General features: G+C 46.6%; 2 protein-coding genes across 2 annotated transcripts; both read right to left on the reverse strand.

Moving 5' to 3' along the window:
• Window positions 1–9,478: 9,478 nt before the first annotated feature.
• On the reverse strand, window positions 9,479–12,456 carry LOC125509333 (subtilisin-like protease SBT1.8). The gene is made up of 2 exons (XM_048674289.1): window positions 10,666–12,456; window positions 9,479–10,369 (listed from the first exon to the last, which is right to left on the reverse strand). The coding sequence occupies exons 1-2, from the start codon at window positions 12,302–12,304 to the stop codon at window positions 9,690–9,692; spliced, it is 2,319 nt and encodes a 772-aa protein (XP_048530246.1). The 5' UTR covers window positions 12,305–12,456; the 3' UTR covers window positions 9,479–9,689.
• Window positions 12,457–15,370: 2,914 nt separating this feature from the next.
• LOC125509334 lies at window positions 15,371–17,942 on the reverse strand. The gene is made up of 7 exons (XM_048674290.1): window positions 17,742–17,942; window positions 17,541–17,664; window positions 17,158–17,249; window positions 17,000–17,078; window positions 16,810–16,919; window positions 16,327–16,391; window positions 15,371–15,712 (listed from the first exon to the last, which is right to left on the reverse strand). Exons 1-7 carry the CDS (start codon window positions 17,844–17,846, stop codon window positions 15,619–15,621), a joined length of 669 nt encoding a protein of 222 aa, XP_048530247.1. The 5' UTR covers window positions 17,847–17,942; the 3' UTR covers window positions 15,371–15,618.
• Between the last annotated feature and the right edge of the window lie 678 nt (window positions 17,943–18,620).

Consider the following 18,620-nt stretch of genomic DNA (forward strand, 5'->3'; position numbering starts at 1 on the left):
ATACGTTAAATTCTTCCTTGATCCCTGCTCGATCCATAAAGTCCTCTGAAGGCCATTCACAAGCCCGCACTTGAGCTTCCCTCGGTGGTTCTGCGTCGGTATCACGCATTGCGAGCCCGGGTCCTTGCTTCCTTAAAGGACCACCTTGGTATATTTTCCTAATCATATTTCTTCCTCTGAAAAATTTCTTAAATTTTAGTAACTTCAAAATAAAAGTGAACCAAACTCAACAATATTGATAGCAACTACTCCTACAAGTGCCTAGAGGCAATATCATGCATCAAAACTACTTCTGACCACATAAATATGACATGCAAGCTCAAGAACAGGGTCACCTAAGCAGCAAAAATATGCAATGAATAAAGTACTAGAACAAAAACTAATTGGACCGTTGGAGGAGTCACATACCAAGGAACAATCCCCCAAAGCAGTTTTGTGAGAGGTGCTTTGAGCAAGGAGATCGAAAATGGCAGCAAAATGAGCTTGGACTCGGGTTTGAGCTAGTTAGTGGTGTTTGTGGGAGGAAGAAGGAGTGTGTGGTAGCTGGAATAAGTGGAGGGGAGCCACCGTGGGCCCATGAGGCAGGGGGCGCGCCCTCCACCCTCGTGGCCAGGTGCTTGCTCCCCCTACTGTGTTCTCAGTGCCAGATATTCTCAAATATTCCAGAAAAAATCATATTTAAATTTCAGGGCATTTGGAGAACTTTTATTTCCGGGGTATTTTTCATTGCATTGATAATTCAGAAAACAGACAAAAATTACTATTTTTGCTTTATTTAATATAAATAACAGAAAGTAAAAAGAGGGTACAGAGAGTTGTGTTTTCTAAATTCATCCATCTCATGCTCATCAAAAGGAATCCACTAACAAGGTTGACCAGGTCTTGTTAACAAACTCATTCCGAATAACATGGAACTGGAGAATTTTCGAATAATACTAGGTTACCTCAACAGGGATATGCACATCCCCAACAATAAGAATATCATATTTCTTCTTGACAATAGGAAGAGGAAATTCAAAACCTGCAAAAATAATCGATGGAATTTTTCCAATAGAGTTTATACTATGAACTTCAGGTTGTTTCCTCGGAAAGTGTACCGTATGCTCATTGCCATTAACATGAAAGTGACATTGCCTTTGATGCAATCAATAACAGCCCCTGCAGTATTCAAAAAGGGTCTTCCAAGAATAATAGACATGCTATCGTCTTTGGGAATATCAAGAATAACAAAGTCCGTTAAAATAGTAACGCTTGCAACCACAACAGGCACATCCTCACAAATACCGACAGGTATAGCAGTTGATTTATCAGCCATTTGCAAAGATATTTTAGTAGGTGTCAACTTATTCAAATCAAGTCTACGATATAAAGAGAGAGGCATAACACTAACACCGGCTCCAAGATCACATAAAGCAATTTTAACATAGTTTCTTTTAATGGAGCATGGTATAGTTGGTACTCCGGGATCTCCTAGTTTCTTAGGTATTCCACCTTTAAAAGTATAATTAGAAAGCATGATGGAAATTTCAGCTTCCGGTATCTTTCTTTTATTTGTAACAATTTCTTTCATATACTTAGCATAAGGATTTATTTTGAGCATATCAGTCAAACGCATACGCAAGAAGATAGGTCTAATCATTTCAGCAAAGCGCTCAAAATCCTCATCATCCTTTTTCTTGGATGGTTTAGGAGGAAAAGGCATGGGTTTCTGAACCCATGGTTCTCTTTCTTTATCGTGCTTCCTAGCAACAAGGTCTCTCTTATCATAACGTTCATTCTTTGGTTGTGGGTTATCAAGATCAACAACAGGTTCAATCTCTACATCATTATCATTACTGGGTTGAGCATCAACATGAACATCATCATTAACATTATTACTAGGCTCATGTTCATTACCAGATTGTGTTTCAGCATCGGAAATAGAAATATCATTGGGATTCTCAGGTGTGTCAATAACAGGTTCACTAGAAGCATGCAAAGTCCTATCATTTTTCTTTTTCTTCCTCTTAGAAGGACTAGGTGCACCAATAATATTTCTCTGAGAATCTTGCTCAATCCTCTTAGGATGGCCCTCAGGATACAAAGGTTCCTGAGTCATTTTACCACCTCTAGGCATAACTCTAACATCATTATCATTATTCTTATTATTTAATTCATTGAGCAAATCATTCCGAGCTTTAAGTACTTGTTCTACTTGAGTGGTAACCATAGAAGCGTGTTTACTGATAAGTTTAAGTTCACCTTTAACATTAGCCATATAATCACCCAAGTGTTCAAGCATATCAGCATTGTGTTTTAATTCTCTACCAAAATAAGCATTGAAGTTTTCTTGCTTGACCATAAAGTCATCAAACTCATCCAAGCATGGGCTAGCAAACTTAGTAAATGGGATTTCAGCTTTATCATATCTATAGAGAGAGTTTACCTTTACTACCTGTATCGGGTTATCAAGACCATGTATTCCTTCAATAGGTGATGGGTTAAAACCATGTATTTCTTCAACATGCGGTAAATTAAGACCATGTATTTCTTCAATAGGAGGTAAATTCTTAACATCTTCAGCTTTAATACCTTTTTCTTTCATAGATTTCTTTGCCTCTTGCATATCTTCAGGACTGAGAAATATAATACCCCTTTTCTTCGGAGTTGGCTTAGGAGTTGGTTCAGGAAGTGTCCAATTACTTTCATTAGTCAACATATTATTCAATAGAATTTTAGCTTCATCCGGTGTTCTTTCCCTGAAAACACAACCAGCACAACTATCCAGGTGGTCTCTGGAAGCATCGGTTAGTACATTATAAAAGATATCAAGTATTTCATTTTTCTTAAGAGGATGATCAGGCAAAGCATTAAGTAATTGGATAAGCCTCCCCCAAGCTTATGGGAGACTCTCTTCTTCAATTTGCACAAAATTATATATTTCCCTTAACGCAGCTTGTTTCTTATGAGCGGGGAAATATTTAGCAGAGAAGTAATAAATCATATCCTGGGGACTACGCACAAAACCAGGATCAAGAGAATTAAACCATATCTTAGCATCACCCTTTAATGAGAACAGAAATATCTTAAGGATATAATAGTAGCGAGTTTTCTCATCATTAGTGAACAGGGTGGCTATATCATTTAATTAGTAAGATGTGCCACAACAGTTTCAGATTCATAACCACAGAAAGGATCAGATTCAACTAAAGTAATTATCTCAGGATCAACAGAGAAATCATAATCCTTATCAGTAACAAAGATAGGTGAAGTAGCATAAGCAGGATCATATTTCATTCTAGCATTCAGAGTTTTTTGTTTCAGCTTAGCTAATAATTTCTTAAGATCACTCCTATCATTGCAAGCAAGAAAATCTCTAGAAGTTTCTTCATCCATAACATAGCCCTCAGGCACAACAGGTAATTCATATCTAGGGGGAGAGTCTTCATCATCACTTTCATCAATATTATCGGTTTCAATAATTTCATTCTCTCTAGCCCTAGAAAGTTTTTCATCAAGAAATTCACCAAGTGGCACAGTAGTATCAAGCATAGAAGTAGTTTCATCATAAGTATCATGCATAGCAGAAGTGGCATCATCAATAACATGCGACATACCAGAATGAATAGCAGAAGCAGGTCTAGGTGTTGCAAGCTTACTCAAAACAAAAGGTGAATCAAGTGCAGAGCTAGATGGCAGTTCCTTACCTCCCCTCGTAGTTGAGGGATAAATTTTTGTTTTAGCGTCTTTCAAGTTCTTCATAATGATAAGCAGATATAAATCCCAAATGACTCAAAGAATAGAGTTATGCTCCCCGGCAACGGCGCCAGAAAATAGTCTTGATAACCCACAAGTGTAGGGGATCGCAATAGTTTTCGAGGGTAGATTATTCAACCCAAATTTATTGATTCGACACAAGGGAATCCAAAGAATATTCTCAAGTATTAGCAGCTGAGTTGTCAATTCAACCACACCTGGAAACTTAATATCTGCAGCAAAGTGTTTAGTAGCAAAAGTAATATTTTTGGTATTTTGTAGTGATGATAACAATAGCAACGGAAAAGTAAATAAGCGAAGAACAATATATGGAAAGCTCGTAGGAAATGGATCGGTGACGGAGAATTATGCTGGATGCGGTTCATCATGTAACAGTCATAACCTAGGGTGACACAGAACTAGCTCCAGTTCATCAATGTAATGTAGGCATGTATTCTGAATATAGTCACACGTGCTTATGGAAAAGAACTTGCATGACATCTTTTGTCCTACCCTCCCGTGGCAGCGGGGTCCTATTGGAAACTAAGGGATATTAAGGCCTCCTTTTAATAGAGTACTGGAACAAAGCATTAACACATAGTGAATACATGAACTCCTCAAACTACGGTCATCACCAGTAAGTATCCCGATTATTGTCACTTCGGGGTTAACGGATCATAACAAATAATAGGTGACTATAGACTTGCAAGATAGGATCAAGAACTCTCATATATTGATGAAAACATAATAGGTTCAGATCTGAAATCATGGCACTCGGGCCCTAGTGACAAGCATTAAGCATAGCAAAGTCATAGCAACATCAATCTCAGGACAGAGTGGTACTAGGGATCAAACCCTAACAAAACTACCTCGATTACATGATAAATCTAATCCAACCCATCACCGTCCAGCAAGCCTACGATGGAATTACTCACGCGTGGCGGTGAGCATTATGAAATTGGTGATGGAGGATGGTTGGTGATGACGATGGCGACGGATTCCCCTCTCTGGAGCCCCAAACGGACTCTAGATCAGCCCTCCGAAGAGAGTTTAGGGCTTGGCGGCGGCTCCGTATCGTAAAATGCGATGAATCCTTCTCTTTCCGTTTTTCTCCCCGAAAGTGAATATATGGAGTCCAAGTTGAGGTCGGTAGAGCGTCAGGGGTCCCATGAGGCAGGGGGCGCGCCCCCACCCTCGTGGACAGGTGGGGCACCCCCTGACGTGGATCTTCCTTCCAATAATTATTATATATTCCCAAATAATGCTCCGTTGATTTTCAGGTCATTCCGAGAACTTTTATTTCTGCACAAAAATAACACTATGGCAATTCTGCTGAAAACAGCGTCAATCCGGGTTAGTTCCATTCAAATCATGCAAGTTAGAGTCCAAAACAAGGGCAAAAGTGTTTGGAAAAGTAGATACGATGGAGACGTATCACTTGACAGCGGTCAAAATTATCCTTAGAAGACTAAGGAGATGTTTCTCGGTTATGGAGGTGATAAAGAGTTCGTCGTAAAGAGTTACGCCGATGCAATCTTTTACACCGATCTGGATGACTCTAAGTCTCGATCTAGATACATATTGAAAGTGGGAGCGATTAGCTAGAGTAGCTCTGTCCAGAGCATTGTAGACATAAATTTTTTGCAAAATACATACGACTTTGAATGTGGCAGACCCGTTGACTAAACTTCTCTCACAAGCAAAACATGATCACTCTTTGGGTGTTAATCACATAGCGATGTGAACTAGATTATTGACTCTAGTAAACCCTTTGGGTATTAGTCACATGGAGATGTGAACTAATCACATAAATATGTGAACTACTGGTGTTAAATCACATGGCGATGTGAACTAGATTATTGACTCTAGTGCAAGTGGGAGACTGAAGGAAATATGCCCTTGAGGCAATAATAAAGTTGTTATTTATATTTCCTTATATCATGATGAATGTTATTATTCATGCTAGAATTCTATTAACCGGAAACTTAGTACATGTGTGAATACATAGACAAAACATAGTGTTCCTAGTATGCCTCTACTTGACTAGCTCGTTAATCAAAGATGGTTAAGTTTCCTGACCATAGACATGTGTTATCATTTGATGAACGGGATCACATCCTTAGAGAATGATGTGATGGACAAGACCCATCCGTTAGCTTAGCATAAATGATCGTTTAGTTTTATTGCTATTGCTTTCATCATGACTTATACGTGTTCCTCTGACTATGAGATTATGCAACTCCCGAATACCGCAGGAACACCTTGTGTGCTATCAAACGTCACAACGTAACTGGCTGATTATAAAGATGCTCTACAGCTGTCTCTGATGGTGTTTGTTGAGTTGGCATAGATCAAGATTAGGATTTGTCACTCCGATTGTCGGAGAGGTATCTCTGGGCCCTCTCGGTAATGCACATCACTATAAGCCTTGCAAGCAATGTGATTAATGAGTTAGTTGCGGGATGTTGCATTACGGAATGAGTAAAGAGACTTGCCGGTAACGAGATTGAACTAGGTATGATGATACCGACGATCGAATCTCGGGCAAGTAACATACCGATGACAAAGGGAACAACGTATGTTGTTATGCGGTTTGACTGATAAAGATCTTTGTAGAATATGTACGAGCCAATATGAGCATCTAGGTTCCGCTATTGGTTATTGACCGGAGATGTGTCTCGGTCATGTCTACATAGTTCTCAAACCCGTGGGGTCCACACGCTTAACGTTCGATGACGATTTGTATTATGAGTTATGTGATTTGATGTACCGAAGGTTGTTCGGAGTCCCGGACACCCCAAAGGCACACAAGATTTGTCTTAGCCGTGTGCGGTGCCCCCCTTCACAGTTACACACCTCGGTCATATCATCGTAGTGCTTAGGCAAAGCCCTGCGCCAGTAACTTCATCATCACTGTCGCCACGCCGTCGTGATGACAGAACTCTCCTTTGGCCTCAACTGGATCAAGAGCCCGAGGGACGTCATCGAGCTGAACGTGTGTTGAACGCAGAGGTGCCGTACGTTCGGTACTTGGATCTGTTGGATCGCGAAGACGTCCGACTACATCAACCGCGTTACTAAACGCTTCCGGTTTCGGTCTACGAGCGTACGTAGACACACTCACCCCTCTCGTTGCTATGCATCTCCTAGATAAATCTTGCGTGATCGTAGGTAAATTTTTTGAAATATTGCATTCCCCAACACAAACACCAACCCTGCACCCAACACAATAAAGGGGTTGTCAATCCCTTAACGGTTATTTGCAACGTGAGATCTGATAGAGATGGATAAACGGTAAAGTAATATTTTTGGTATTTTTGGTTTATGGAACGGAAAGTAAGAGATTGCAAAAGAAAGTAAATAGGAAACTAGAATTGTAGATCGGAAACTTATATGATGGAAAATAGACCCGGGGGCCATATGTTTCACTAGAGGCTTATCTCAAGAAAGGAATTATTATGGTGGGTGAACAAATTATTGCCGAGCAATTGATAGAAAAGCGTAAAGTTATGACGATATCTAAGGCAATGATCATGAATATAGGTATCACGTCCGTGTCAAGTGGACCGAAATGATTCTGCATCTACTACTATTACTCCACACATCGACCGACTCCTGCCTGCATCTAGAGCATTAAGTTCATAAGAACAGAGTAACACATTAAGTAAGATGACACGATGTAGTGGAATTAACTCAAGAAATATGATGAAAACCCCATCTTGTTATCCTCGATGGCAACAATACAATACGTGTCGGTTCCCCTTCTGTCACTAGGAACCCAAAGCTAAGCACTTCTTCCATTGCAAGAAAAACCAATCTAGTTGGACAAACCAAATCGATAGTTCGAAGAGACTTGCAAAGATATCAAATCATGCATATAAGAATTCAGAGGAGGTTCAAATAATATTCATAGATAAGCTGATCATAAATCCACAATTCACCGGATCTCGGCAAACACACCGCAAAAGAGTATTACATCGAATAGATCTCCAAGAACATCGAGGAGAACATGATATTGAGAATCAAAGAGCGAGAAAAGGCCATCTAGCTACTAGCTATGGACCCATAGGTCCGTGGTAAACTACTCACGCTTCATCAGAGAGGCAATGTTGTTAATGTAGAAGCCCTCCGTGATCGAATCCCCCTCTGGCAGGATGCCGGAAAAGGCCCCAAGATGGGATCTCACGGGTACAGAAGGTTGCGGCGGTGAAAAAGTGGTTTCGTGGCTCCCCTGAAAGTTTTTGAGATAATAAGAGTATATATAGGAGGAAGGTCTAGGTCAGGAGGCCACCGAGGGGCCCACAAGGTTGGGGGGCACGCCCTCCACCATTGTGGCTGCCTCGTGGCTCTTCTGACTTGCACTCCAAGTCTCCTGGGTGTCTTCTGGTCCAAGAAAGGTCATCGCGAAAGTTTTATTCCGTTTGAACTCCATTTGGTATTCTTTTTCTGCGAAACTCTAAAACAAGGAAAAAACAGAAACTGGCACTGGGCTCTAGGTTAATAGGTTGGTCCTAAAAACCATATAAAATAGCATATTAATGCATATAAAACATCCAAAACAAATAATATAATAGCATGAAACAAATCAAAAATTATAGATACGTTGGAGACGTATCATTGCTGCGCGATAGGCGAAGACATGCAGAGTCGCGAAGGAGTGCAGGTGCGACTGGGGACCGGGGGGTGGCGGGCGGGGGTGTGAGGGTTTTGTGACGTGGGGGTGGTGAGAGTTTTCTTTTTCTTTTTGAATTGGGTGGTGAGGGTTTTCTGTCCCATAATGCGTTTTGGAGGCAATGGTTTGGTAGACCTAGCCGTGTGTGATTAACTTCACTTCGGTGTGAGGGTGATACAGACTAGCGTTCGATCTGTATACATACTACGGTGCAGACGTGCGGTTCATGGGGATGCGTTCTGGCCAATTAGAACACACGTGTCACGGCACAATGAAAATCATTGCACACGGTTTCCACTCTGGGAAAATCACCAAGTTTCAGGGTGGGTCCACATTTTCTTCATCGGTTGATCGTGAAATTTTTACCCATGCTAAATATCCACCCTAATATGCACCATACGTGTTCAGTTTTTTTGCCAAACCCTCCACACGTAGCTGTGTGTGTTGTGGCAAACGGTTGCTAGTATAAAATTACGTGGGAAGACCAAAAATAACATAGACGATTCGCGCTAATGAGCTATGTGTGATGTGGGCAATCATATGTTGGTCTAAGAGAAGTATAAAATTCCATCAACCAAACTAATTACATACTCATCCCACACCTAGATATAAGCATACTCAGGCATAGATAATAAAGTACACAAGCATAATTCAACCATAGTTCAACCTATAATAAGCATACTCAAGCACAGTTATAATTAAAATACTACTCCCTCCGTTCCTAAATGTAAGTCTTTGTAAAGATTTCACTATGAACAACATACGAATGTATCTAGATGCATTTTAGGGTATAGATTCACTCATTTTGCTCCGTATGTGGTCCATAGTGGAATCTCTCCAAAGACTTATATTTAGGAATGGAGGGAGTATATAACTAGGGTACTTCTGAACATAACCATTGTTCAATCGCACATCTCGTCTGCCGGCAGGCCATCTCTGAGAGGAAATGGTATGTTTTGTATGAAACCAGAGGTTAGTTTTGTGTTTATTTGAAGTGTCTGCTTCTTGATATACCTATGGAAGATGAACTAAAACTGTTTTGAGACAACTGCTCTATAGGCAGTGAGGAAATTATTAGTAGCAAATCAATCCCTTTTATTAATGTGCTGTTCCCATCCCATGAAATGTACTCCAACAATCGCCTTATCCATTTTTGGACAGCACAGAAATCAGGAGCCAGAATTCTTCCAGCCTATGCAACACTTCCATCGATCTCCCCCGCCGACGCCGATCACGCCGCCGGCACGGCCACGTACGAATTCTACTCGCCCATGCATCGGTGCTACATCCCCCACGTATACGATATCGGGCTCCGCACGTCCTGCTCCCCGCTGCTCCACGTCAGCCACCCGAACGCGGCGTCCATGGGGCCGCCCTCCGCCGTCGACTTGAACGCGACGGTGTACCTGAGCTTGTCCCCGACCTTCTTGAACACGAGCCTGGCCGGCTTCACGGACACCACGATGCTGGGCGGGCCGGTGACCTTGGCCGCGTACACCGACCCGGCGGCGCCGACGTTGGTCAGCTCGCGGTGGTACTTGACGGTGGTGCGCGACTTGCGGAGGCCGAAGACGACGGAGAAGGACGGGTAGTTGAGGTCGCCGGGGCTGGACAGCTTCCGCTGGCACGTCGCGTTTGGCGCCCCCGTGATGGCCTGGACCTGCCGGGGCGAGGCGCCGCCGACGGTGCAGAGGAAGGCGACGTAGTCGTCGATGGACGTGTCGTAGACGAGGCCCGGGGAGAGGGCCTTGACGGGGTCGACGTGGCCGGAGCCGAAAGCCCATGGCGTGGCCGTGGCCGTGGCGTTGGCGCCGGCCGCGTCGAGGAGGGGCGATCCGGTGTTGTCGACGGTGTAGGCGGTGGTCATGAGCGCCGACTTGATGGCGCTGGGGCTCCAGTCCGGGTGCGCCGCCTTCACGAACGCCGCGAGCCCGCTGATGTGCGGGCACGACATGGATGTCCCTGCATCACCATAGACCGAATTATTTCTGCATCAAGGTTCAGTGTAGGAGAAAGAGACCAAGCGCATGCCCTAAAGCCTGTCATTACTATGATGGCATTTCGATGCGTGCGAACTGCAGCTAAAGCTAACAGCATCATGGCTAGCACCTAAAGACGACCATAGCGATTGCACGCTCGCATGGCTGCTACGGCTACCCGTAAAGTCTAGGGTTTTAGGACCATATTTTCAAGAAAGACGTGTCGGTCAGTACAATCCTCGAGAGTTTTTGTACAGAAGAAGCAAAGCGTGCGCTCACCTGACAAGATGTTGAACGCCGGCCGCCGCTCGTCGATGGTCAGCCCAGTCGGCCCGACGGACCCCGTCCACCCGGCCAGGATGTTCACCCCCGGTCCGATCACGTCCGGCTTCAGCAGCTGCGCCACCTGCCTGTTCGGCCCACGGGAGCTAAACGCGGCCACCACCGGCGCCGGGTGCACGTCCACAGCGGTGCCGGCGAAGCTCAACGCCACCTCCGCGCCGGCGTCCGACTCCACGTACGCCCTTATGGCGTCGCCGCTCTTGTCGCCGACGGCCACGGCGGGGAGCAGGTGGCTGTCCGCCACGACCTCCTCGCCGCTCTGTGCGGTGTTCGCGAGCACCATCCCGACGCCGCCCGCCAGCTTCACCACCTGCCCCTTCTCCACCCGCGAGTTCCCGCCCCGGTCGCACAGGACCACCTTGCCCTTCACCGCCGACGCGTCCAGCGTGCCCGACATGCAGAGCTTGCTCGCGTTGCTGCCCGGGCGGATGCCTTTGTTGTACACCAGGGGGAACTTGTCGTCACCCAGCCCATCGCCCGAGTAGAGCGACATGCCGGCATGGGTCTCGCCATTGCCGAGCTTCGCGTACGCCGGGAAGTTCCGGTCGAGCGTGCCGGCTCCGACGGTGATGATCCACGGGGCAGTGTTCACCAGCGACGACGGCGCCGGCCCGCTGTTCCCCGCGGAGCACGCGACGACGATGCCGCGGCGGGTGGCCGCCAGCGCGCCGACGGCGATGGGGTCGCGGGAGAGCGGATACGAGCCGCCTCCCAGCGACAGCGAGAGCACGTCGACCCCGTCCTCGATGGCCTGCTCCATGCCCGCGAGTATGTCCGAGCTGAAGCATCCCTGCCTCCAGCACACCTTGTACGCCGCGACGCGCGCCCCGGGCGCCATGCCCCGAGCCGTGCCGTGGGCGTAACCGAGGAGGCTCGCGTCGGCCACCACGGCCCCCGCCGCCGTGGACGCCGTGTGGGTGCCGTGCCCGTCGTGGTCCCTCGGCGACGAGAGCTCGGTGGTCCCATGGGAGGAGCCGTTCCTGCCGCCCGCCCCGAAGCCCCGGAAGAAGCCGCGCGCGCCGATGAGCTTCCGGTTGCACATCGAGGAGGGGAAGTCGGTGGCATTGGTCTCGCAGCTCCCGCGCCACCGCGATGGCACGGGGCCCAGGCCGGCATCGGCGAAGCTGGGGCTCTCGGGCCAAACACCAGTGTCGAGCACCCCGACGATGACGTCGGAGCTCCCGCCGTCCGCGCTAGGAGCCGGAGCGCTGTACGGCGGGAGGTGGAGGAACGAAGGTGAGCGCGTGGTGTGGAGCGGGTGCAGGACGTCCTCGTGGACCGACGCGACGGCGGGATGGCCGCGGAGCTCGGTCACGTGTGACGGGAGGAGGCGCGCGGCGAAGGCAGACGGCGCGGCCGTGGTGTAGGAGTAGAGGAGGTGGCTTTCAGGGTCCACGGAGAGCGCGTCGAGGTGCGCGTGGTGCCAGTGGAGGTGCGTGGCGTACGGCGACGGCTTGAGCGCGGGGTTCAGGTACACAATGTAGGTCGCCGCGCCTTCATCCCCGCCGGACGCAAGCGCGGACGAGGCGGCGAGGCAGAAGAGGAGGACGAGGAGGAGACGGGATGGTTGCTGCATGGCGCGTTCGGCCCTCCCTCGCAGCGTACGTGGGGGAGTGGGAGTGGGAGTGGAGGGAGTGGTGCGTGTGGCAACAATCCGTCGAGGCGCTCGATTCAAATATAGAGCCAGCAGGCCGCGTACGAACTTCCCGCTAATGGAAGATGTTGATTTCTCCGTGCAGCACACATGAACAACGATCGCCGTAAACCTAATTCTTCTGTACGCCATTACTAGTAGTGAAAGCAAAGAAAAATCCACATGTCACGGAATCAGCAATCAGTGTCAGCACCGAAAATGTCTGCAGTACGTGTGGCGTTCCTGGCCTGCACACATGGAATTCCGTTGGTGTCAGCGTCAAGCTTTCCCGCAGTGCGCGCCGACTGCACGTCGCGAGGATTGCACGACGAATAGTGTGGCAGTACTGCGGTGGGGGGGCACAAAAGCGCACCGATCGATCGGGCTGGCATCAAGCACAGCCCGGCCGGCAGTGCATGATGCGTGTCTGCGTCCGGCCTCCGCGCCCATTATGCCGCCGGTCGACCGGCCCCGTCTTTCCAAGCGGCGCACTCCATGGCCGTGCACGTACGCGCCCGCCCCGGGCCGCAGTGCGTGCCGTGCCGCTGGTGGGGCGGAGGTTGTGTCTGTGTGCGTTCATGGGGCGCACCGGCCGCGCGAGCGAGCACGCGCGGTGGGCGAGAGCGGGCTCGATGATCGCGCGTGGCCGGTGCGTGCCACTGTGATCCGATCCGGCGATCGCGTGCCTTTCGACCGCGCCCCTTTCTAATACTGCGTCGCCCATGCCTCCACTTTCTCGGGCGGAGCAACGCCGTGCGCCGTGTGGCTCCACGCTTTCACGACTTCGCCGTGGCGGCTAGCTGGATTCCGTCGAGAAAGCCGGTGAAAGTCGTCGACGCACTTCCTCTGCCGTCCGGTCCTCTGAATCAATAGTCGACAGCTTGTGGAAGCGAAATCACTTGTCAGTGTTTCCTCTTGATCTGAACTAGCAAGGGGTCCTGTTGAGATCGTGGCTTAGTAACTTTGTTGTCACTTTGTACGTGCCATGCCACTTGACTTTGCAAGGTAAGAGGACTCCACAGTCCAGAGGAAGGCCTACCACTATCTTTTTTTGAAACAGGCGCAAAAGTTTTGCCTCATCGATTATTAAAAAGAGAATTACTTGGTTAATTATGAAAAACCGGCTGAAAACAAACACAAATAGGCCATCGAGGAACTACTCACGTGGCATGAAACCCCACAATGCCTGGCACTATAATGTGAAGCTAGCGCAGTGGCCTTTCCAGTTTCGAGTAGTGGACGAAAAATGCTTGTTTGCACGTACAAGTGGTTTGACCCTCTAGTCGTTCCAGTCATGGCCCATGACAATCAACAAATGATAATCCAAATGCGCGTGCAGCTCCCTGACTATGCTTGGGGGTTACATAACAATAATTTAGCCGACACCATGTGATATAGACAAGACAGGGAATGTTTCCTACAACACTTCCATGTATGATTTCGGAAGAAGAAAAAAAATCCATGTATTTATTTATAATGGTAATAAGAAGATGAGGGGGGAGAAAGACGAAGTCAATTAAACGAGCCTGAAGTTAACTTATTTAACACATACAGCAAAGGTAAATCGTTCGCAAAATAGGACCGCACTTTCCTTAGCACGAATGCATCTACTATACCCGGTCTACAACAAGGTCTATATGAGTATGTGTCTCATCTCATCTTTAGTCTATGTGTGTAAAAAATCTATCTAAGCTTATTCTTAATTAATCGATGAGGCAAAAAAATTACCGCCGCTTCGGAAAGAAAAGAAAAACGTATGCGTCCTGCAAGTGTTACCCGTGAACTAGCTCGAGATAGCAAAACACCAATGCAGTTCGGACACAGACACTCTGTAGTGATTGAACACCATTACGCCGTAGTCGCTGTTAGAAGGGAGATAGAGAGGGAGATTGGTGAAATAATTCGTTGTATTGCTTGAGCCTCATGGGCATATATATAGAAGTACATGATCTACTTAGAGTACAAGGCAAGCCAGAATATTTCCTAATCTAACCTATGTTTCCTAATACAATCACGTTACTCAACCGTCGCATCGCAGCTGCGCATTGGCATGGGTGGAGCTGTGAGCTGGTCACCCCATCGAATGATTCAGTTGCATTATTGCTTATCAAGATGCAAGAGATAGCTTCTTTCAGATGCCACACCTCATAGCAAAGAAAATAACATGCCACGCCAGACATGATCATGATATCAGGCAGTGTTAGCCTCACCCCGCCCGAAATGGTATCCGTCCATAGTTTCATACTTAACTTAATGTTAAGTGCCTGTGATAATTGCCGGCCTGATGGCTGAAGCACTAATTGCTGCTGCTTGATTACAAGTGAGAACCGGGGACTGTATTAGAGGACGGTTGACACTTTGGCATTCTTTGATAGATATGCAATAGTGGCATGCAGTTTTTAACCAGCTGCTAACTGCTACTCCATCTTAGGCCCTGTTTGATTTACAAGTCCTAGGACTTTTTTTAGTCCCAACTTATAAGTCCCAAGTCCCTAAAAAGTCCCTACATGTTTGGTTCCTGAGACTTATAAGTCTCTATAAGACCATATTACAACTATAAGTCCCTAAAAGTCCCTCCTTGAGAGTCTTATTTCATAAGCCCCAAATGACCACTTTAAGTCCCTATAAGTCCCTCCTGTTTGGTTTAGATGGGACTTATAGGGACTTATTTAAGTCTCTAGATCAATAAGTCCCTGGAAACAAACACCCTCTTAGAGTAAGTGCTAACCCAGGAAGGAATGGAATGTTAGGTTGGATGTTCTTTCTTTTTTCTGTGTGCTAATCCAGAAAAAACAAATTTATTTTTACAAGCACCTGTCTAAGCATCTTGCATTGTGCATGGCCTTAGTAGTACGAATGTAGCTCTCATTACTCCTACAAATGTACCTGCGCATGTTTCTGATGTGGATGTGCGTTCTTGTACATCGTCATATAGGCTCAAGACTTTAACTTCAGTTATACATGAGATAATTCGTCCCTGGTACTGTAGATCTGACGCACATCAGCACATGTATGTAATTTCTGTTTATGTTGTGATGTTGCTCATCGCACAGGAGATGACAATCAGGGGTGGCTGCGCTAAAAATGTATGCAAAAACGGCCAAAGCAGTTGCACTTGCCACTTTCCAGGCAACTTTACTGTTGAGTGTTGAGGTCTCGTCAGCTACAAAACCAGCATATCTGTGCATAACTCTGCTTTTCTGGATTTGCGCACTTAAATGTCTGGAAAATGCAGTCCTGGTAACACAGATAAGGACTTACAATTGACCTGCCCGGAGGTCTCTATCTATGCGCTCCGCGTTAAATGTTCCTGGAATCTCCCTGAAGTCTTCATTGAATATGGAGTATGCACTGCATGGAAGATGGAATAATTTCAGAAAGTGGAAAGGGCAAGAGAATGAACTGTAACTTCCCAATACACTTTCCATATCCACAATTTTGTTTATCAGCATGAGCTCCGCAAGATTTAAATAGTACTTCCTCTGTAAACAAATATAAGAGTGTTTAGATCACTACTTTAGTGATCTAAACGCTCTTATATTTCTTTACGGAGGGAGTAGTTTCCATTTTAAGTTTAAAATGTGAATAGCAGTACTTGCGGAATTCAGTTATTCTATTCCTACCCAAAACACGACTACAGTTTGAGAAATGACAGTATGGCTGCTTTATCCGCAGCTTCTGCCAAAAAGAAAAGGAGCAGATTTTAATACTAGTCCAGGCAGCTTTTAAATTACTACTGATGTTGACGAAGCATTTATCTATTCTTCACAGCCTATGTAATGAAACTCCTGCAGAACTTTTATCCAACAAGTGAAACCTTTATATGCAATATTGCAAGAATAAAACTATTCAATGGCATAGACCACCATTATGTCGCTAATGTTTATTTGTTCTGAATGAAAAAGCCAACTTTTCACTCCAAACTACACAACAACATCACAGACATAAGGGCATAGATAACATACCTAATATCACCTTGTTGTCGTCTTCCAAGGTTAAGAAGTATGATCAAGAAACCTGTCGCAAGTATCTGGGCAGACAGCAAACAGTAATATCTGTCAATAAGCTGAAAACTAGCACCAAATTGAACATTGCTAATTACTATGGAAACTGTAGCACCATTGCTACACACAGAATCTATACATTGGGCATAAGAAATTGACAAAGGATTACATGTACTCGACTTCTATGGTTGAGTCATGAATTAAAGGTTTATACATGGAAGAGAAAACCACTTGAAGTACGGTAGTAACGCCCTGTTTCTAGTTTTCGAAGCAACATACAGGTATTAACATATTATTCACCTGCCTTAAACTAGACAGAAATTGATATGTATGTTCAAACTGGCTCCAGATATGTTATGCTACATGTACCTCAGCACCATGAAGTGCTCGGATACTGCTAATAATAGCTATTTTATTGGAGAAGAAAATTAAGGAGTTACTTACATATAAAGGTCCGACCTCATACTTTCGAGCAATAGGTGCCAATAGGAACCATAGTGTGATGATAATCCATGCTTTCATAGTGACAGAAAATAGTGCCATCAACAAGATATCTGCAGAAGTGGAATTCACACCACATTGATCATTTGCACTACCATTTTACAGAAAATAAGGGGCGTGTCATATACGTTACCGGGCAATCTCAGTTTTTCTCGAAGAAATATGAAAATCCTTTTCTTCCACCAGGTTGTTGTTTGAGGTATCTTGAACTTCTACAGGATGGACCAATAACTGTTATAAGGAGCATGGATTAAACATACAATATTCAGAAATACTTTGAGGAGACCTTACCAGTTCTTCTTCATCGTCATCGTCATCATCATCATCATCACCACGGAGATGCTTAGCAGGTGGTTTAGGTGCCACGGCAACTATAAGACTATCTACAGAAATCACGATGTAAAGAAACATAAATAAACGTCCACAAGATATATCAAGTGCGCAAATAAGAACTTGGTGAAACAGCCATTTAGCTGTCCTAATGGGAAATTTTCTTGCACATAAGATGTATGTGATTCCAAAAGTGGATGAACATCACGAACAATCACGGAAAGTATGAAATAGAATGTCCTAGGAACAAAAACACAGGCTATGAAGAACGATGCGAGCTTTGCATCTAGCATGACAACTAATAAGACGGGAGAGAGGAGGGTATGTGTGGCTGGTTAGTTTACCCCCGTCGCGGAGCTTGACATGGGTGTCGTCTCCCCACGGGAGAGTCGTCCCCCGGAGGACCAGGCGGAGGCGGTCTTCTGGGAGACGCCGGTCGAGAGCGACGCTGCGGCGCAGATCGGCAACCTACAACGAGACCGATCCCCAATTAATCACGGCGGAGCGAGGCAAGAAGAGGGGGTTGTTCTGGAGGTGTTACGGACCGAGATGAGCGGGGGGAGGCGGATGGTGGTGGGCCTGGACGGACCGACGGCGCGCAGCTTCACCTCTACCGTCGTCTCCGGCTCGTCGCCCGCCGCAGCGGCCATGGTCTTCTCGTGCTCTATTCGGTTCCTCTTTGCGGTTTTTTCCCCTCTCTCTGTCTCTTCCTCGTCTTGGGTGGCCCAACGGCAGAGGCCCAAACAGGCTATCTACGGGCCACGTTATTTTTCGAGCCCCTTCTGGTTTTTCCCGAAATCACTAGGTTGAGGAGTACTCCCTATGTCCGGAATACTGGTCGTAAAAATGGATATAAATAGATGTATTTAGAACTAAAATACATTTAGATACATCTATTTTTCGGATAAGTATTTTTAAACGGAAGGAGTATTCGTTACAAAGATCACTTCCATCTCCTAGGTTGCGACAAGTGACGCGACGTGCGCCATTTTATAAACATGAGAGTTTTCCTTTTTATATATCTGTTTATTTAAAATGTTTTATCTCTTAAATCGTGAGTCCGAGAGCTACGCTCCTCCTCCCCTCCACGTTGTCTCCCGCGAGGCGGTCGGAGGCCAACCCCATCCCTCGCCGCCGCTCCCTCCTCCCCCCTCCTCCTCCCTCGCCGCCGCCCAAGGGCACGGCCGGGCAAAGCCCGGCTGCTACCGACGGCGGCGGGGCCCCCTTTGTCTCCCCGCTCGGGCGTTTCTGGCGCGGGCCGGAGCCCCGGGCCGGGTCGTGGAGCTGCGGCCAGGCTCCATGGCGGCGCGGCGGGCTGGGGCAGCTCCCTGTCGTCCCTCCCTCCCCCCGCGGCGGGCAGCTAGGCGGGTGGCGCGCCTGTGCCTGGGTCGGCGGCGGCTCCTGCGCGGCCAGATCTGGCTCAT

The sequence above is a fragment of the Triticum urartu genome, chromosome 5 (assembly GCF_003073215.2).
Source record: "Triticum urartu cultivar G1812 chromosome 5, Tu2.1, whole genome shotgun sequence".
NCBI lineage: Eukaryota > Viridiplantae > Streptophyta > Magnoliopsida > Poales > Poaceae > Triticum > Triticum urartu.

Excerpts from the sequence above, each read along its gene's own strand:
- LOC125509333 (XM_048674289.1), bottom strand. The coding sequence starts at position 12,304 with ATGCAGCAACCATCCCGTCTCCTCCTCGTCCTCCTCTTCTGCCTCGCC. Across the intron at positions 10,370-10,665 it reads GGCGTTCAACATCTTGTCAG|GGACATCCATGTCGTGCCCG; the intron begins GTGAGCGCACGC and ends ATGGTGATGCAG.
- LOC125509334 (XM_048674290.1), bottom strand. The coding sequence starts at position 17,846 with ATGGCCGCTGCGGCGGGCGACGAGCCGGAGACGACGGTAGAGGTGAAG. Across the intron at positions 16,920-16,999 it reads AGAAAAACTGAGATTGCCCG|ATATCTTGTTGATGGCACTA; the intron begins GTAACGTATATG and ends CCACTTCTGCAG. Across the intron at positions 15,713-16,326 it reads CGACAACAAGGTGATATTAG|TGCATACTCCATATTCAATG; the intron begins GTATGTTATCTA and ends TCTTCCATGCAG.